Source organism: Balaenoptera physalus, assembly GCF_965194825.1.
Source record: "Balaenoptera physalus genome assembly, chromosome: 13".
NCBI classification, from domain to species: domain Eukaryota; kingdom Metazoa; phylum Chordata; class Mammalia; order Artiodactyla; family Balaenopteridae; genus Balaenoptera; species Balaenoptera physalus.
The window spans coordinates 52,805,327-52,826,911 of NC_138892.1; the positions used below are offsets into that span (position 1 = coordinate 52,805,327).

Sequence of the window (21,585 nt, forward strand, 5' to 3'; positions counted from 1 at the left end):
CTAGTTTAGGCCTGGTAGCGGTATTGTATACAGAAGAAAAATAGTCCAATAAATCAAGGAGATATGGCAAGGTATAAATGCTGGACAATGTCTTTAATTTCTAGAATCTTTGTTTAAAAACATCCAAGTTTTGGGACTTCCCTGGTGGTGCAGTGGTTAAGAATCCGCCTGCCAGTGCAGGGGACATGGGTTCAAGCCCTGGTCCAGGAAGATCCCACATGCCGTGGAGCAACTAAGCCCATGCGCAACAACTACTGAGCATGTGCTCTAGAGCCCGTGACCCACAACTACTGAAGCCCGTGTGCCTAGAGCCCATGCTCCACAACAAGAGAAGCCACCACAATGAGAAGCCTGCGCATCGCAACAAAGAGTAGCCCCTGCTCTCCGCAACTAGAGAAGAGCCCATGTGTAGCAACGAAGATCCAACGCAGCCAAAAATAAATAAATAAAATAAACTTATTTTTAAAAAAGAAAATAAATTTAAAAAATAAAAACATCCAAGTTTTGTGCTCTTTAAGGAAACTTATTGATGCATTGTTGGGATGAGTTTTCTGCAGTCTTCAAAAACTACTGCAAACATTTCTTACCAGTGTTGTCACTTCAAAAAACTATTAAAAAGGCTAACATCCTCATTGGTGACAAGCATTCAACCTTTGAGCCTTTAAAAAACGTCAGGAGTCAATTTGAAGTCAAGTTTAGTGAACTAATAAGAATAATCAAGTTGGAAAACACTTTGTATAAAATAGCCGGACATTTTTCTCATCGTTCGTAACAGACTCAAGGCAATCCTAAAGGAATCTTGAAAAATGTTTTTATCAGTGGTAACAGTATGGGTAGAATAAACATTAACTTCCCAGGAGCATGTATTATAAACTTTATAAGGCTTTATGTTTTGTATTTTAAATTATTATAGTTATATTTGAATATATGCAGTAGGAAGTATGGGTTGTACAAAAGATAATAGTAAGTGCTGTTTGTCTCACAGGTGGGTTGGGGGGAAGAGAACTCTAGTATAGATAGAAAAGGAAAATGGGACGAACTGTGTTCTAGATCAATTGACTGTTTCTTCCTCTTTCTCATAGATGCTCGTTGCTAACATTGACTTGGGTCCTACTATTTTGGACATCGCTGGCTACAATCTGAATAAGACACAGATGGATGGGATGTCTTTCTTGCCCATTTTGGTGAGTATAAAGCCCTAAATCAGGCCTGAGCCAAGATTCTGAAATAAATTCCAGGTTATGTAAGTAGACTTAAAATTTAAATCTTAAAGCTGTTAAATTAGGGGAGCAGAGGATAGAATTTTTCTCTTATCTGTCGTGGGAAGGAGTTTTCTTAAAAAAAGACGGGACACACATGAACAGAGTTCTATATCCTCCCTTTTTCCCTTCTCCCCCAAAAGCCCCATCATAAAATTAAAACAGGTGACAAATTGGGAAAATATTTGCAACATACATGAAAAAGGGTAATTAGTTTTAATAGATGAGTTCTTAAAAGCAAAGATTAATACCCCAGTATAAAAATGGGCAAAAGAAGTGAATAGTCAACTCCCAGAGGAATTAAAAATGGCCAAAGTCAGTGCAAAAAAATTGCTTCAATGCTGATCAAAGAAATGCTTAACTAAAGGAGGCCTCTGTCGCCTGTAGAACTGGCAAAGATTAAAAAGATTAATACCCTGTATTTACAGAAGTTTGAGAAAATGAAAGCTACTCAGACTCTGTTCATTGAAATGTAATCAGTATAAGCTATCAGTAAGCTAATTTAATAAGACCCATCACTGCAAAATACACATCAAGCAGTCCCATCTGAGAATTTATTTTAAGAAAACAAAATTCATTCAAGAAATATTTGAGGGGGCTTCCCTGGTGGCTCAGTGGTTAAGAATCCGCCTGCCAATGCAGGGGACACGGGTTCAAGCCCTGGTCCAGGAGGATCCCACATGCCGTGGAGCAGCTAAGCCCATGCGCCACAGCTACTGAGCCTGCACTCTAGAGCCCATGAGCCACAACTACTGAGCGCACGTGCCTAGAGCCCACGCTCCGCAACAAGAGAAGCCAATGCAATGAGAAACCCGTGCACCACAACGAAGAGTAGCCCCTGCTTGCTGCAACTAGCGAAAGCCTGTGCGCAGCAACGAAGACCCAATGCAGCCAAAAATAAATAAATAAAAAGAAATTTTAAAAAAGGAAATATTTGAGTACCTAGTGCCTAGCACTGCCCAGAGCTAAGTATAAAAACTACATGTACTGGGGCTTCCCTGGTGGCACAGTGGTTGAGAGTCTGCCTGCCAATGCAGGGGACACGGGTTCAAGCCCTGGTCTGGGAAGATCCCACATGCCGCGGAGCAACTGGGCCCGTGAGCCACAACTACTGAGCCTGTGTGTCTGGAGACTGTGCTCCGCAACAAGAGAGGCCGCGATAGTGAGAGACCCGCGCACCGCAATGAAGAGTGGCCCCCGCTCGCCGCAACTAGAGAAAGCCCTTGCACAGAAACGAAGACCCAACACAGCGAAAAATAAATAAATAAATAAATAAAATTAAAAAAAAAAAAAAACTACATGTATTAATAGAAGAAAATTGAAAACCTAAATATACAGTAGGGAATTGGTCACATTGTGACACAATTAAACAATAGACTATTAAACCAACACTAAATGGTGCAGGTATGTATACATTGACTTGGAAACATGCCCACCACATACTATAGGGAGAAAAAGTTTCAAAACAGCATCTTTCTCATTAAATATGTATGTAAATATGTTTAAGCATAGAGAAGTTTGAAGGATCAATACTCATTATAGATGACTCTTCCTCATTGATTTGTCTGAGTCTATCACAATTTATTATTAGGTAATATATGATTTATACAAGAGAATACCCGTAACTCACATAAGTTATGAAACACAAGAAATACACATGAACCCATCACCCCATTTAAGAACTGAAATATTCCCCACACTGATGCATCTTCCTATGGGCTCCTCCCCATCCCACCCCTTACCTGCCCATACAAATGAGCACTTTTCTGAATTTTACGGTTGTTAATCTCTAGCTTTTATTTTTTAGTAATTATCACGGATGTGTCCCTAAACAACATACCTATCTTGGGGGGAAAAATACCTGTCTTGTTTTGCACTGTAAAAGTGATATTCTACCAGTTGTAATCAGGACTTTTTTCAATTCATCATTGTTTGCAAATTGATCCATATTGTTCACAGATGCCTAATATTCCATTGTAAGAAGGAATGCATCACTACTTGATCATGTTTTCTCTCAATGTACATTTGTGGTGTTCCCAGTTTTGTTCTAGGAACATTGCTTCTATAGCATTCTCATACATGTTTCCCAGTGAGCATGTGTATATGCACCAAGGTTACAGGAACCTCACATGTTCATTCCTACAAATATTACCAAGTTATTGTACAAAATCGTCATCAGTTTACATTCCCACCAGTAACTTATGAGAATTCCCTTTGCTCTATATGAAACTGTCCGACTACTTAATATTTGCCAATCTAGGGGGTGAAAAAGATCAAAATTATATTTGGTCCTACTGTGCATTTCTTTATTAATGAGATGAATCTTTTTTTATTTTTAATATATATTTATTTATTTTTGGCTGCATTTGTCTTCGTTGCTGCGCGCAGGCTTCTCACTGTGGTGGCTTCTCTTGCGGCGGAGCACGGGCTCTAGGCGTGCAGGCTTCAGTAGTTGTGGCTCGCAGGCTCTAGAGCACAGGCTCAGCAGTTGTGGCACACAGGCTCAGTCGCTCTGCGGCATGTGGGATCCTCCCGGACCAGGGCTTGAACCCGTGTCCCCTGCATTGGCAGGCGGATTCTTAACCACTGCGCCACCAGAGATGCCCGAGATGAATCATTTTTTTAACAGCTTAATTCACTTACTATACAATTCAGAAGTTTAAAGTTTACAGTTATTCAGAGTTGTACAGCCACACCATAATCTTAATTTTAGAACATTTTCATCACCCCAAAAAGAAACCCCCAAATACATTAGCAGTCACTCCCCCATTGCTCCCTCTCCCAGCACCAGGCCGGCACTAATCTACTTTCTGTCTCTATAGATTTGTCTACTGTGGACATTTTCTAGAAATAGAATCATACAGTATGTGGTCTCTTGTGATTGGCTGAAAAGGGTCATCCCCATTGTAACATGTATCAGTACTTTTCTTTTTATTACTGAATAATATTCCATTATGTGGATGTGTCACATTTATTTATCCACCCATCAGTTGACAAGACATTTGGGTTGTTTCCCGTTTTTGACTATTACGAATAATACTGCTGTGAACATTTGTGTATAAATTTGGGGGCAAACTAATGTTTTCTATTCTCCTGAGTGTATCCCTAAGAGTAGAATTGCTAGGTCACGTGGTGATTTTATGTTTAACCTTTTGAGGAACTGCCAGACTTGTTTCTAAAGTGATTGCACCGTTTTATATATTCCCACCAGCAGTGTAAAAGGGTTCCAGTTTCTCCACGTCCTTGCCAGCACTTGCTGTTACCAGTCTTTCTATTATGTCTTAGTGGGTGTGAGTGGTACTCATTGTGGTTCTGATTTACATTTCCCTAATGACTAATCATGTTGAATATCTTGTCATATGTTTATTGGACATTTGTATGTCTTCTTTGGAGACAGGTCTATGCAGATCCTTTACGCATTTTTTTAAATTGGGTTTTTGATCAGTGAATCAGCTTTCATTATGCCTTTTGTGCTTCTTCCCTTGTGAAATGCCTCTTTTTGCCCATTATATTCTTGCTGTTTGTTGTCTTTTCCCTACATTAAGATATGAGAACACAGGAGTTGAATGTATAAATCATCTCAGTTTATGGTTAGTGTTCTTTGTGTCTTGTTTATAAAAATGCTTCTGAATCTTGAGGTCAGAAAACAATGCTCCCAGATTTTCTTCTGAAAGGTTTGTAGTTCTGCCTCTACATTCAAGTCCTTGATGTATCTAGAATTGGTTTTCTTGCGTGGTAGGAGTCAGGGATCCAATTTCATTTTTTTCTCAGTAAATACTCAGCTGTCTTTTCTGTTCCACAGATCTGTCTCTCCCTGAACCAGTATCTTTTTATCTTGTTATAAAGCTGTATATTAAATCTTTGCGTGGGCACACCTTTCTCATTGTTCTTAGGGGTATCCTAAGAGGCGGTTACCTCTCTTCCCTATAAACTTTAAAAACAGCTTTTCAGATGGCCTGAAAAATCATTTTGGGCTTCAGCTGGAATTACAATGAATCTATAGAATCTATAGATCAGATAGAGGGAAATTTACATTTCTTAACTCTTCCTATACAAATCTTATACTGTATACCTTGTTTATTTCTAATTAGGAAAAAAAACCCTTCACTACAGGGCTAAAATCATTATGTTATTTCATAGTTAATTTCTCTGCAAAGTTTTGGAAATGCCACTTAGGACATGGCTCTTTGCCTTGTTGTTTTGTTTTGGAGGTTGGTCCAGTGAAACCTCTGATGTATTAGGGCTGCAGAGCAGTTTGTGGCTGTTATACCTCTAGCTCTGCCCTAATACGGCCGCTACTAGCCACGTGAGACTATTTAAATTAACTAGAATAAAATGAAAAATTCAGTTGTTCAGTGGCACTAGCCACATATCAGTTGCTCAGAAGCCATTGTATTGGGCAACAGTTACAGAACATTTCAGTCAGAAAGTTCTGCTGGATAGGGCTGCTGTAGACCAGGGATTGGCCAGCCCCTGTGGGACAAGTCGAACCCACCCCCGGTTTTTGTAAATGAAGGTGTCTCAGAACTCAGCCTCCATGTATTTATTGATTGGCCTACTTTCCTGCTACAACAGCAGAATTGAATAGTTGCAACAGAGACTGTAAAGGCACAGACCGTGACCCCTCCTGACCATCAGTCTTAAACTTGGTGGCACATTAGTATCACCTGGGAAACTAAAATACTAACACCTGGGTCCCAGCCCCAGTGAGCCTGATTAATTGGCCCAAGATGTGACCTGGCCCTTGGGATTTTCAAGTCTCCCCCAGTGGTTTTAATTTGCAGCCAAGTTAGAGGCCTCTGCTCTAGACCTCCCAGGCACTCTTTTTACCCCTACATACTTTGACATTTAAGTGTGGGGTTTTGAGGTCCACTCAAATCTGACAGATAAGCTTTTCCCTTGACCCCCAGCTTCCGTGGCTCGGGGTTGGCAGAATGGTTTCTTTCAGGGGAGCGGCAGCTTCTGAAGTATCCTGTGACTTACGATTTCTGAGACCTTCATCGGCACAGGATTGTTCGGGTTTCATCATAGCATAGTGATTAGGAAATACGTTCTTCTCTGACTCTCCCTTTCCAGGCAGCTGTGGCATTCCACGGCCTTGTGCAGGCCATCATGCATTCCCCACTGTGGTCACCAGGCTAAATAGGTCCACTCGGGTCCTTAGAGCCATGGTTCTCAAACTAGCATTCATCAGCAGTGCCTGTGGGGCTGGTTCGAATGCAGATGACTCCCCACTCCCACGGGCAATTAAGAATTTGTGTTTGTAACACATTCCCAGCAGATACTGATCCTGCTGGGGGCACATTTTTGAGCACCATTGTTTTGGAGCAGTGCTTCTCGAATTTCACAGTGCATATGAGTCACCAGAGGATTTTACTAAAATGCAGACTCTGGCTCCTTAAGGCTAAAGTAGGGCCTAAGATTGTGCATTTCTAACAAGCCCCCAGGTGTTGCTGATAGATCACAAACCAGACTTTGACTACTAAGGCTGTAGACCATTTTAAGAGCCCCTTCTAACCTGGCCTCCCCATCCCTGTCTTCACTCCATCTCCAGATTCTGCGGCTGCTGGGCCGACTTTTCTAAAGCACAGCCTTAGCTGTGTTACTTCCCTGCTCAAACCCCCTTCCCCACCCCTCCTTCCCGTAGCTTCGCATCACCTGCTGTTCTTTGTAGAACAAGTGGGCAGCCTGCTATCAGGACCTTTTTCTGTTTGGTACCAGCCTGCCTCTCCACCTGCCTTGGCACTGCTTCCTTGTCTGAAAGCTGGATATCAGGAACCCGTACCACCAGGTGCTCTGCTTCCATCCTGTGCTCACGTTGTTCTTTTGATCCCAAACTCCCTCTTACTCCTAGATCCTTCCTCCTTTCATCATTTGTGTACCTGCCTTAAACTTCCCCACTGCAAATGCTGCTGCTGCTTTCCTTCCGCTCCACTGATGTGCAGCAAAAAGTAAATGAGTTGATATATGTATGGTATCGTCATTCTGACCATCAAGAAGTACTTCAACCCTAATACAGTCCTTAGCACACCAGCCCCGTTGAATTTCTCAGTATGAGCTTAGAAGAGTTCTTACAGGGTTTGCAGACAGTATTGTTTACTCTGATCTGAACCTTCAGCACCTTGCCCTGTGACTTTGATTCTTGCGTAGCTCCTGACCTGCTTCACAGAAGTAGTCTTGGGAAATAACTATTAAATGCTCCAAGCAATTCACATCACTTGTGAGGACTCTATAAATACCAAACATGATACTCGGTAGCCTTCAGATGTCTCTGGTTTAGTCATTCCCTTCAGTTACTGAACGAACAGTCCAATGTGTTTTGACTCCCAAGTCCCCTTTAGCAGTAGAATGAATAACATTATTAATGAATGACATCTTTATCACAGTCTACATGCCTCACAGAAACCACTTTTGCTCTTCCTTCTAGAAAGGAGCCAGTAACCTGACTTGGCGATCGGATGTCCTGGTGGAATATCAAGGAGAAGGCCGTAACGTCACCGACCCAACGTGTCCTTCCCTGAGTCCTGGAGTGTCCGTGAGTGTAGCCCGAGTTGGCTTAGTAGCTTTCTCACTGACAGCACAGTATGGCATTGGTTTAGATGTGCCAAGTGCTGAAACTCTTCATCTCAGTCCTCCTCCTGTCACTTTGTCACTTGACTCTGGGAGATCAGGAGATAGACAGAGGTAAAAATAATCCTGAAAAATGATGCTTCCCACCTGTTGTCAGAAGGTGCACTTCGAATTCTTCCAGTTTTCGGAACAAGTTCACATATCTGCTTATCTTCTTACCTTATCAGCACCCCCTCCTCTTTTTCTACCCTTCCCAATCGCGGTACCATTTTTCATTAGGGATGTTATCAGTGGCATCCAACAGAGAGACGGCGTTTCCACCTGTAACCGTGCCATGGCGTGTGTCTTGATTTGCTGGCAGCCAGGCTGGTCGTGGAGGTGGTAACAGTGACATTAGCCTCTCTTTAGAGAATGGGAAATAGGAGCGCCAACTCCAATTTGGAGTTGGCGCTCCTATTTCCCATTCTCTAAAGAGAATAAAGAGCCGAATACCAGAGTGTTACAATATAGTAAAGAACCAACCAAAGATGGTATGGAGGGCAGGATGGAATAAGACCTAAGTCCTGTTTGGTGATAAGAGCACTCATAAACAACTAACTTACCGACGTTTCCGCAAAGCTCATTTCAGCCTTTTTCTCCAACCCTTTAGGATGAAAGATCCTACCACACCTTCGCAGTGACTCATCCGTGTATTGATTTCTTCTCCTTACCAACCCATACGTTTTACAGGTGTTCATTACAGCTAATTCTTGTCGGGAGAGTAGCAGGCAGGGATGGCAAGTCTACAGACAAAGCAGCCACACCCCGTGTTCCTTAATCCAGTCAGCCCTCAGTAAGGAACAGAGCCTCACATCTATTTTTGATTTACTTCTCTGTGAAAGGCTTCCTCACTTCTGTCCAGTTGTATGTCTGGCTTGAGCCAACCTGGCCGCCGTGGTAAGCAAGTCGCATTCGTTACTGTAGAAGAATGCTCTTCAGTTAACTTTTTAAATGTCCCTACAGCAATGTTTCCCAGACTGTGTGTGTGAAGATGCATATAACAACACGTATGCCTGTGTGAGGACCATGTCAGAAATGTGGAATTTACAGTATTGCGAGTTTGATGACCAGGAGGTAAGAGGGCCTGCTGCCTCCCCCACCCCTTGTGTCTACTGCCAGGGCTTTGTTGGCTGAACTTCGTGGCAGAAGAACAATTCCAAGGATGCTCCCTGGGGAGGATGGGTTTCTTATCTGTACTTGCCCTTGGGTTTCCGTCAGTTAAGGAACTAGGATTGCACAAGGCCATACTTGACTTCTCTAACTCACCTTGCTGGGTGGGGTTTTCTCCACTCCCACCATCACCCACACGTACACTTTAAATGCACGCAGTTCACTTTTTCAGGATGCTACATGCCTGGTCTGTTTGCTTCTCTGAAAGTTTGGGGTGAAGGTAAGGTGCCTCAACTTCTATGGAGATGGAAGGAGTTGGGGCCTCTCTTAGAAAGTTTCTTGGCAACCAGCATGGTTCAGACCCTTCTGTCGCCACCACAGTGCAGTCCAGTGCTGATCAAACAGATTAGCAGGTTAAAGGCAGCATCCTTGGAGGAAGGTGGCTTTCAGCCAGCCCGGATCAGCGTGGATTATCTGAAGGATCACACTGACTGCCGTCCCGTGTGGTTTCTTACTGTTTATCAGCGAGTGTGCACCTACCCCATCTGGCAGCCCACATCTTGCCATATGGAGCCGGTGCCCTTCGTGTTTTTCAGAAATTGACTTGCTCTCTATTTATTTGTAGCTTCTGAGCACTTCGGACAACAAGCAAGAGAGCTTCCCTCAAACTCAGTTCCTTCTGCTTTAAAAGTGATAGTCCGAGGGCAGCTACTTGAAGCCTTTATAGGCAAAATTTATCTACAGTACATCTTCTTAGCCTGTCACTAACTCCAGTTTGGAGAACAAAGTACAGATTATGGGGAAACAGTGATATTAGATGTGTCTAATTTTAGAAATAATATTGGATCTTTCCTCAATTGGTGTTATTTATCCAAAACTGCTTTTTAAAATAGGAAAACTTAACATTTTTGTAACACAGGTTAGAGTACTTTCGTATCTGTTCTCATTTGAATCTTCACAATTGTAAGGCAAAGATAAACTTCAGATGTCAGCTCTCACTCAGTAACCTCATTACTAAGTCTAGTTTCTGAGCCCTTGCCATTTGAGGGTCCAGCCTTCGGTTCTCTGCTTTAATTACAGAAGGTAATAAGCTTCTCCCCCTCTCTCCCCTCCTGACTGCCTGAAGGCACAGGGATGCTGGAGGCCCCTTTCCAGCATGTGGGCCATAGACCCAAAGCAATTCAACCCCCAGAACAGATGCTCCATTGTCTCCTCTATACCCTTGGGCTTTTTGAGAATCTTGAGACCGGATGATATTCTCCTGGGCCTTGGTCTTTAATCTGCCTCCTCCATTCCCATATAGAAATAACTCACATGAGTATTTCTTCAAATGTAACCCTTGCTTTTTTCTTGCCTCCATCTTTTCATTTCCTGTAGGTGTTTGTAGAAGTCTATAACCTGACTGCAGACCCACACCAAATCAATAACATTGCTAAAAGTATAGACCCAGAGCTTTTAGGAAAGATGAACTATCGTCTAATGATGTTACAGTCCTGTTCTGGACCAACCTGCCGCACTCCAGGGGTCTTTGACCCCGGGTAAGTTTGCATCGTCCTCAGAAACTTTGTTCAGTGGTCTCTGGCAGTCCTGCCATTCTTGAAGGCACAGGGAGCCTGACGGGTCCTCCTTGCTCTGAGCTGAGCTGTCTCTCTCTGTTCTGCTTTACAAGGGGAACACTGTGTCCCAGCGCAGCAGCCAGTTGTGCTGGGAAAATGAGCTGCTCTCCACAGCCAGTTGGTGCTACAGCTGGAGGCGCAGCCCTGCCCGTACCACACGGGGCTCTTCTTCCTCCCTGTGATGCTTGTCATGGTACCACTTGATGGCACTGGTGACATCTGGGGTTGCTTTAGTGTAAGCTGACCCAGGGCTACCCTGTTCCCTAGTGCCTCTGAGAGCATATGCTTTCATTTCATTTCTCAGAAGCCCCAATTACAGAAACTTGAATACTTGCCAGTAAATTTAATATATTAAATACACACAATGAAATAGAAAGTATGAACTCTCAAGTGTCTAAATAAATAAGCCCGCTGCAATATGTGAAGGTTGGAAAGATATTTAACGCTCACCTACTAAGTCAGCTCTGTTCCTCCTACTCTCATTCCTCTTTAACAGTAACTTTTCATCAGTAACATGGCTGTCAGCACACCATGCATTTGAGCTGTGTGTGGCAAGAAGCCTGTCATTTTTTGCTTGAAGATTATAAACTTCAAAATCAGACTTTCATTGGGAAAGGATTATTTCAGTTCTTACACTCTGCTTGTAGGAGAGGGGGAAGAATGATGTCCTAAGCTGATGGAAACTAGTAAATTATTCAGCTACCTTCATGTGAAGTGGTATCTTCAATCCAAATCAGTGAGGAATGTATGTGAATGAGTAGAGAAAGGGGATTGTAGACTATTTATTAAAGAAATGTAGTACTTTTGCTTTTATTTTTTTTTATTTTTATTTTTTTTCACACACACACACTGTATTTTATTTTTACAAGAGATAAATAGACTGACACCAAGCATTGTACATGGATGACCACAACAAAAGCAACAATGATTGCAATTACCAAACATGAAACACACTCATACTATGTCATAATATTGACATTCAGTCCAGTAATCCTCCACTGTAACAGCTCCTTTACTTTGCAGTGAAAATTGATTTGTATATTCTTTGCCTCTGAGTCATTGTGGGATTTTTTTTTTTTTTTAAATTCAGACAGAAAGTCACAAAAATTATACTCATCCTCATCAGTTCACTCAGTCCCATGTAATTAATTTTTTTTTTCATCTTGATCTTTTGTTAGCACTTTTATGAGTTCATCAGTTTTTCATCAGAGTTCTGAAAATGCTTATTCATTCAGTTCAGCAGTACAGTCAGTTACCAGAAACCTGTACTTGTCAGAGTCTTTACCATGAATTTCTTGAAGATGAAACCCTTTTATAGGAACATATTTGCAAAATCATCAGAGTACACCCAGAACTGTCTGTAAATGACAAAAGACTTAAAAATGACCACGGTAAAAGATTTGATGAAAGTTCATAATAATGCAGTTGACAAGAAAATTAGTTATTTCTGAGATATACATTTTAAAATAATAACTAGGATTATTACTTATAACATTATACCAGAACATATAAGATTTTTAGAAATTTCATGTAATGTCTGAAACATTTATATTAACATATTTCCATACAAATACAAATATAAGATTTTTAGGAATTTCATGTAATGTCTGAAACATTTATATTAACATATTTCCATACAAATAACCCAATGAAAGTTTAGTATTAGTTGTTTTGTTTGTTTTTTTATACTGCAGGTTCTTATTAGGCATCAATTTTATACATATCAGTGTATACATGTCAATCCCAATCGCCCAATTCAGCACACCACCATCCCCACCTCACCGCAGTTTTCCCCCCTTGGTGTCCATATGTCCGTTCTCTACATCTGTGTCTCAACTTCTGCCCTGCAGACTGGCTCATCTGTACCATTTTTCTAGGTTCCACATACATGCATTAATATATGATATTTGTTTTTCTCTTTCTGACTTACTTCACTCTGTATGACAGTCTCTAGATCCATCCACGTCTCAACAAATGACTCAATTTCGTTCCTTTTTATGGCTGAGTAATATTCCATTGTATATATGTACCACATCTTCTTTATCCATTCGTCTGTTGATGGGCATTTCGGTTGCTTCCATGACCTGGCTATTGTAAATAGTGCTGCAATGAACATTCGGGTGCATGTGTCTTTTTGAATTACGGTTTTCTCTGGGTATATGCCCAGTAGTGGGATTGCTGGGTCATATGGTAATTCTATTTTTAGTTTTTTAAGGAACCTCCATATTGTTCTCCATAGTGGCTGTATCAATTTACATTCCCACCAACAGTGCAAGAGGGTTCCCTTTTCTCCACACCCTCTCCAGCATTTGTTGTTTGTAGATTTTCTGATGGTGCCCATTCTAACAGGAGTGAGGTGATACCTCATTGTAGTTTTGATTTGCATTTCTCTAATAATTAGTGATGTTGAGCAGCTTTTCATGTGCTTCGTGGCCGTCTGTATGTCTTCTCTGGAGAAATGTCTATTTAGGTCTTCTGCCCATTTTTGGATTGGGGTGTTTGTTTCTTTGATATTGAGCTGAATGAGCTGTTTATATATTTTGGAGATTAATCCTTTGTCTGTTGATTCATTTGCAAATATTTTCTCCCATTCTGAGGGTTGTCTTTTCGTCTTGTTTATGGTTTCCTTTGCTGTGCAAAAGCTTTGAAGTTTCATTAGGTCCCACTTGTTTATTTTTGTTTTTATTTCCATTACTCTAGGAGGTGGATCAAAAAAAAGATCTTGCTGTGATTTATGTCAAAGAGTGTTCTTCCTATGTTTTCCTCTAAGAGTTTTATAGTGTCCAGTCTTATATTTAGGTCTCTAATCCATTTTGAGTTTATTTTTGTGTATGGTGTTAGGGAGTATTCTAATTTCATTCTTTTACATGTAGCTGTCCAGTTTTCCCAGCACCACTTATTGAAGAGACTGTCTTTTCTCCATTGTATATCTTTGCCTCCTTTGTCATAGATTAGTTGACCATAGGTGCGTGGGTTAATCTGTGGGCTTGCTATCTTGTTCCATTGATCTATGTTTCTGTTTTTGTGCCAGTACCATATTGTCTTGATTACTGTAGCTTTGTAGTATAGTCTGAAGTCAGGGAGTCTGATTCCTCCAGCTCCATTTTTTTGCCTCAAGACTGCTTTGCCTATTCGGGGTCTTTTGTGTCTCCATACAAATTTTAAGATGATTTGTTCTAGCTCCGTAAAAAATGCCATTGGTAATTTGATAGGGATTGCATTGAATCTGTAGATTGCTTTGGGTAGTATACTCATTTTCACAATGTTGATTCTTCCAATCCAAGAACATGGTATATCTCTCCATCTGTTGGTATCATCTTTAATTTCTTTCATCAGTGTCTTATAGTTTTCTGCATACAGGTCTTTTGTCTCCCTAGGTAGGTTTATTCCTAGGTATTTTATTCTTTTTGTTGCAATGGTAAATGGGAGTGTTTCCATAATTTCTCTTTCAGATTTTTCATCATTAGTGTATAGGAATGCAAGAGATTTCTGTGCATTAATTTTGTATCCTGCAACTTTACCATATTCATTAATTAGCTCTAGCAGTTTTCTGGTGGCAGTTTTAGGATTCTCTATGTATAGTATCATGTCATCCGCAAACAGTGACAGTTTTACTTCCTCTTTTCCAATTTGTATTCCTTTTATTTCTTTTTCTTCTCTGATTGCCGTGGCTAGGACTTCCAGAACTATGTTGAATAATAGTGGTGAGAGTGGACATCCTTGTCTCGTTCCTGATCTTAGAGGAAATGCTTTCAGTTTTTCACCATTGAGAATGATGTTTGCTGTGGGTTTGTCATATATGGCCTTTATTATGTTGAGGTAGGTTCCCTCTATGCCCACTTTCTGGAGAGTTTTTATCATAAATGGGTGTTGAATTTTGTCAAAAGCTTTTTCTGCATCTATTGAGATGATCATGTGGTTTTTATTCTTCAGTTTGTTAATATGGTGTATCACATTGATTGATTTGCGTATATTGAAGAATCCTTGCATCCCTGGGATAAATCCCACTTGATCGTGGTGTATGATCCTTTTAATGTGTTGTTGGATTCTGTTTGCTAGTATTTTGTTGAGGATTTTTGCATCTATATTCATCAGTGATATTGGTCTGTAATTTTCTTTTTTTGTAGTGTCTTTGTCTGGTTTTGGTATCAGGGTGATGGTGGCCTCATAGAATGAGTTTGGGAGTGTTCCTTCCTCTGCAATTTTTTGGAAGAGTTTGAGAAGGATGGGTGTTAGCTCTTCTCTAAATGTTTGATAGAATTCACCTGTGAAGCCATCTGGTCCTGGACTTTTGTTTGTTGGAAGATTTTTAATCACAGTTTCAATTTCATTACTTGTGATTGGTCTGTTCATATTTTCTGTTTCTTCCTGATTCAGTCTTGGAAGGTTATACCTTTCTAAGAATTTGTCCATTTCTTCCAGGTTGTCCATTTTATTGGCATAGAGTTGCTTATAGTAGTCTCTTAGGATGCTTTGTATTTCTGTGATGTCTGTTGTAACTTCTCCTTTTTCGTTTCTAATTTTATTGATTTGAGTCCTCTCCCTCTTTTTCTTGATGAGTCTGGCTAATGGTTTATCAATTTTATCTTCTCAAAGAACCAGCTTTTAGTTTTATTGATCTTTGCTATTGTTTTCTTTGTTTCTATCTCATTTATTTCTGCTCTGATCTTTATGATTTCTTTCCTTCTGCTAACTTTGGGTTTTGTTTGTTCTTCTTTCTCTAGTTTCTTTAGGTGTAAGGTTAAATTGTTTACTTGAGATTTTTCTTGTTTCTTTAGGTAGGCTTGTATAGCTATAAACTTCCCTCTTAGAACCGCTTTTGCTGCATCCCATAGGTTTTGGGTCGTCGTGTTTTCATTGTCATTTGTCTCTAGGTATTTTTTGATTTCCTCTTTGATTTCTTCAGTGATCGCTTGGTTATTTAGTAACGTATTGTTTAGCCTCCATGTGTTTGTCTTTTTTACGTTGTTTTCCCTGTAATTCATTTCTAATCTCATAGCGTTGTGGTCAGAAAAGATGCTTGGTATGATTTCAATTTTCTTAAATTTACTGAGGCTTGATTTGTGACCCAAGATGTGATCTATCCTGGAGAATGTTCCATGCGCACTTGAGAAGAATGTGTAATCTGCTGTTTTTGGATGGAATGTCCTATATATATCAATTAAATCTATCTGGTCTGTTGTGTCATTTAAAGCTTCTGTGTCCTTATTTATTTTCATTTTGGATGATCTGTCCATTGGTGTAAGTGAAGTGTTAAAGTCCCCCACTATTATTGTGTTACTGTCGATTTCCTCTTTTATAGCTGTTAGCAGTTGCCTTATGTATTGAGGTGCTCCAATGTTGGGTGCATATATATTTATAATTGTTATATCTTCTTCTTGGATTGATCCCTGGATCATTATGTAGTGTCCTTCCTTGTCTCTTGTAACATTCTTTATTTTAAAGTCTATTTTATCTGATATGAGTATAGCTACTCCAGCTTTCTTTTGATTTCCATTTGCATGGAATATCTTTTTCCATCCTCTAACTTTCAGTCTGTATGTGTCCCTAGGTCTAAAGTGGGTCTCTTGTAGACAGCATATATATGGGTCCTGTTTTTGTATCCATTCAGCCAGTCTATGTCTTTTGGTTGGGGCGTTTAATCCATTCACGTTTAAGGTAATTATCGATATGTATGTTCCTATGACCATTTTCTTAATTGTTTTGGGTTTGTTTTTGTAGGTCCTTTTCTTCTCTTGTGTTTCCCACTTAGAGAAGTTCCTTTAGCATTTGTTGTAGAGCTGGTTTGGTGGTGCTGAATTCTCTTAGCTTTTGCTTGTCTGTAAAGCTTTTGATTTCTCCATCAAATCTAAATGAGATCCTTGCCGGGTAGAGTAATCTTGGTTGTAGGTTCTTCCCTTTCATCACTTTAAGTATATCATGCCACTCCCTTCTGGCTTGCAGAGTTTCTGATGAGAAATCAGCTGTTAACCTTATGGGAGTTCCCTTGTATGTTATTTGTCGTTTTTCCCTTGCTGCTTTCAATAATTTTTCTGTGTCTTTAATTTTTGCCAGTTTGATTACTATGTGTCTCGGCGTGTTTCTCCTTGGGTTTATTCTGTATGGGACTCTCTGCGCTTCCTGGACTTGGGTGGCTATTTCCTTTCCCATGTTAGGGAAGTTTTCGACTATAATCTCTTCAAATATTTTCTCTGGTCCTTTCTCTCTCTCTTCTCCTTCTGGGACCCCTATAATGCGAATGTTGTTGCGTTTAATGTTGTCCCAGAGGTCTCTTAGGCTGTCTTCATTTCTTTTCATTCTTTTTTCTTTAGTCTGTTCCGCAGCAGTGAATTCCACCATTCTGTCTTCCAGGTCACTTATCCGTTCTTCTGCCTCAGTTATTCTGCTATTGATTCCTTCTAGTGTAGTTTTCGTTTCAGTTATTGTATTGGTCACCTCTGTTTGTTTGTTCTTTAATTCTTCTAGGTCTTTGCTAATCATTTCTTGCATCTTCTCAATCTTTGCCTCCATTCTTATTCCGAGGTCCTGGATCATCTTCACTATCATTATTCTGAATTCTTTCTCTGGAAGGTTGCCTATCTCCACTTCATTTAGTTGTTTTTCTGGGGTTTTTTCTTGTTCCTTCATCTGGTACATAGCCCTCTGCCTTTTCATCTTGTCTGTCTTTCTGTAAATGTGGTTTTTGGTCCACAGGCTGCAGGATTATAGTTTTTCTTGCTTCTGCTCTCTGCCCTCTGATGGTTGAGGCTATCTAAGAGGCTTGATGGTAGGCTCTGGTGGTGGGTAGAGCTGACTGTTGCTGTGGCGGTCAGAGCTCAGTAAAACCTTAATCCACTTGACTGTTGATGGGTGGGGCTGGGTTCCCTCCCTGTTGCTGTGGCGTCAGAGCTCAGTAAAACCTTAATCCACTTGACTGTTGATGGGTGGGGCTGGGTTCCCTCCCTGTTGGTTGTTTTGCCTGAGGCAACCCAACACTGGAGCCTACCCAGGCTCTTTGGTGGGGTTAATGGCAGACTCTGGGAGGGCTCACGGCAAGGAGAACTTCCCAGAACCTCGGCTGCCAGTGTCCTTATCCCCACGGTGAAACAGAGCCACCACTCGCCTCTGCAGGAGACCCCCCAACACCAGCAGGTAGGTCTGGTTCAGTCTCCCCCAGGGTCACTGCTCCTTCCCCTGGGTCCCGATGCACACATTACTTTGTGTGTGCCCTCCAAGAGTGGGGTCTCTGTTTCCCCCAGTCCTGTCAAAGTCCTGCAATCAATTCCCACTAGGCTTCAAAGTCTGATTCTCTAGGAATTCCTCCTCCCGTAGCCGGACCCCCAGGTTGGGAAGCCTGACGTGGGGCTCAGAACCTTCACTCCCGTGGGTGGACTTCTGTGGTATAAGTGTTCGCCAGTCTGTGAGTCACCCACCCAGCAGTTATGGGATTTGATTTTATTCTGATTGCGCCCCTCCTACCGTCTCACTGTGGCTTCTCCTCTGTCCTTGGACGTGGGGTATCCTCCTTGGTGAAGTCCAGGTTCTTCCTGTCAATGATTGTCCAGCAGCCAGTTTTGATTCTGGTGCTCTCGCAAGAGGGAGTGAGAGCACGTCCTTCTACTCCGCCATCTTGGTTAATCCTCTCAGTACTTTTGCTTTTAAATAGTGTATATAGAGCCAAAGAGACATGGATGCCAGCAAACTAAAGGTAACAATATAAAAAGACAATATTTATCATAATTTTATATCATTTAAGCTAATTAACTTTTATATGGATAATCTTGTTCATGTGTAATTAGTAACTGATCAAGCGTTCTGACCACCCAGCTTTACTCTTTCCTCCAAGTTAGTGCAGTGGATCCTCATTTGGTGGCAGTTCCTTGAAATAGGAAGTTCATTCTCTAAGATAAAAGCACTAGACTTCTAATTGACACATGCTGATTTTGCAGTTTCTAACAGCTACTTTGCTCAGAATGTTTTACCAAACTAAATAAAGTTAGATGTCTATAGCAGTCGCTGACTGACTCTAGGAATTTAAAGCCAGCATCTAACTAAATCTTGCATAGAGGGTCATGAGACTTGGACATCTTGGACTATAATGTTGGGCCACAGAAGGTCAGATGCAGCAGCCCCGTTAAGTGTTAGAAGGACTCGACCATAGAATTCCCCTACAGCCCTTAGAGCCCAAACAGGTAAATTTCACATGAGGAAATAGTGCTTGGACTTGTGATTTGCTCAAAGGTCAACTGTTTGGAACTGATTTAGCAAGATCTCTTGACTTCCAGGCAAGGTTTGTTTTTTATTTATTTATTTATTTATTTATTTATTAATTATTTATTTTTGGCTGTGTTGGGTCTTTGTTTCTGTGCGAGGGCTTTCTCTAGTTGCGGCAAGCGGGGGCCACTCTTCATCGCGATGCGCGGGCCTCTCACTATCGCGGCCTCTCTTGTTGCGGAGCACAGGCTCCAGACACGCCAGGCTCAGTAGTTGTGGCTCACGGGCCCAGTTGCTCCACGGCATGTGGCATCTTCCCAGACCAGGGCTCGAACCCGTGTCCCCTGCATTGGCAGGCAGATTCTCAACCACTGTGCCACCAGGGAAGCCCAGGTTTGGTTTTTTTGTTTTTTGTTTTTAATTTTTATTTTATTTTGGAGTATAGTTGATTTACAGTGTTCTGTTTCAGGTGTACAGCAGAGTGACTCAGCTATGTATACATATATCTGTCTTTTTCGAATTCTTTTCCCATTTAGGTTATTACAGAGTATTGCGTAGAATTCCCTGTGTAAGTAGGTCCTTGTTGGTTATGTATTTTAAATATAGTAGTGTGTATATGTTAATCCCAAACTCCCAATTTATCCCTCCCCCCACCTTTCCCTTTTGATAACCATAAGTTTGTTTTCTAAGTCTGTGAGTCTATTTGTTTTGTAAATAAGTTCATTTGTATCTTTTTGTTTTTTTAGATTCCACTTATAAGTGATATCATATGATATTTGTCTTTCTCTGTCTGACTTACTTCACTTAGTATGATAACCTCCAGGTCCATCCATGTTGCTACAGATGGTATTATTTCATTCTTTTTCATGGCTGAGTAATATTCCATTGTTTATATGTACCACATCTTTATCCATTCATCTGTTGATGCACACTTAGGTTGCTTCCATGTTTTGGCTATTGTAAATAGTGCTGCAGTGAACATTGAGGTGTATGTATCTTTTCAAATTATGGTTTTCTCAGATATATTCCCAGGAGTGGGATTGCAGGATCATATGGTAGCTCTATTTTTAGTTTTTCAAGGAACTTCCATACTGTTCTCCATAGTGGTTGTACCAATTTACATTCCTACCAACAGTTTAGGAGGGTTCCCTTTTCTCCACAGGCTCTCCAGCATTTATTGTTTGTACACTTTTTGATAATGGCCATTCTGACTGGTGTGAGGTGATACCTCATTGCAGTTTTGATTTGCATTTCTCTAATAATTAGTGATGTTGAGCATGTTTTTATGTGCTTATTGGCCATCTGTATGTCTTCTTTGGAGAAATGTCTATTTAGATTTGCCCATTTTTGGATTGGGTTGTTTTTTTAATATTGAGCTGCTTGAGCTGTTTGTAAATTTTGGAGATTAATCCCTTGTCAGTCACATTGTTTTCAAATATTTTCTCTCATTCTGTGAGTTATCTTTTCGTTTTGTTTATGGTTTCCTTGGTTCTCTTTTGTTTTTATTTCCATGACTCTAGGAGGTGGATCAAAAAAGATGTTGCTGTGATTTATGTCAGAGTGTTCTGCCAATGTTTTCCTCTAAGAGTTTTATAGTATCCAGTCTTACATTTAGGTCTTTAATCCATTTTGAGTTTATTTTTGTGTATGATGTTAGAGAATGTTCTAATTTCATTCTCTTACATGTAGCTGTTCAGTTTTCCCAGCACCACTTACTGAAGAGTCTGTCTTTTCTCCACTGTATAGTCTTGCCTCCTTTGTCATAAATTAATCAACCATAGGTGAGTGGGTTTATTTCCAGGCTTTCTATCCTGTTCCATTGATCTCTATTTCTATTTTTGTGCCAGTACCATACTGTTTTGATGACAGCTTTGTAGTATAGTCTGAAGTTAGGGAGCCTGATTCCTCCAGCTCTGTTTTTCTTTCTCAGGATGGCTTTGGCTATTCAGGGTCTTTTGTGTCTCCATACAAATTTAAAATTTTTTTGTTCTGGTTCTGTGAAAAATGCCATTGGTAATTTGATAAGGATTGCATTGAATCTGTACATTGCTTTGGGTAGTTGCATTGAATCTGTACATTGTTTGGGTAGTACAGTCATTTGACAGTATGGATTCTTCCAATCCAAAAACATGGTATACCTTTCCATCTGTTTATGTCATCTTTGATTTCTTTCATCAGCATCTTATAGTCTTCAGAGTACAGGTCTTTTGAATCCTTAGGTAGGTTTATTCCTAGGTATTTTACATTTTTGATGTGACAGTAAATGGGATTGTTTCTTTAATTTCTCTTTCTGATCTTTCATTGTTAGTGTATAGAAATGCAACAGATTTCTGCGTATTAATTTTGTATCTTGCAGCTTTACCTAATTCACTGACGAGCTCTAGTCATTTACTGGTAGCATCTCTAGGATTTTCTATGTATAGTGTCATGTCATCTGCAAACAGTGACAATTTTATTTCTTCTTTTCCCATTTGGATTCCTTTTATTTCTTTTTATTCTCTGATTGCTGTGGCTAGGACTTCCAAAACTATGTTGAATAAAAATGGAGAAAGTGGACATCCTTGTCTTGTTCCTGATCTTAGAGGAAATGCTTTCAGCTTTTCACCATTGAGTATGATGTTAGGTGTAGGCCTAACAATGTAAGCATTGGCCTTTATTATATTGAGATAGGTTCGCTCTAGACCCACTTTCTGGAAAGTGTTTATCATAAATGGTTATTGAATTTTGTCAAAAGCTTTTCTGTATCTATTGAGATGAAAATATGATTTTTATTCTTCAGTTTGTTAATGTGGTGTATC

The 21,585-nt window shown here is 40.4% G+C and overlaps 1 protein-coding gene across 1 annotated transcript in view; it reads left to right on the plus strand.

Annotated features, from left to right (window-relative positions):
- Positions 1-21,585, plus strand: part of GNS (glucosamine (N-acetyl)-6-sulfatase) — a 59,252-nt gene that overhangs the window by 31,261 nt on the left and 6,406 nt on the right. The window contains exons 10-13 of the mRNA XM_082422794.1: positions 1,083-1,184; positions 7,687-7,794; positions 8,832-8,942; positions 10,356-10,516. Of these exons, the coding sequence (XP_082278920.1) occupies positions 1,083-1,184; positions 7,687-7,794; positions 8,832-8,942; positions 10,356-10,516 (482 nt within the window). The remainder of the gene's footprint in view (positions 1-1,082; positions 1,185-7,686; positions 7,795-8,831; positions 8,943-10,355; positions 10,517-21,585) is intronic.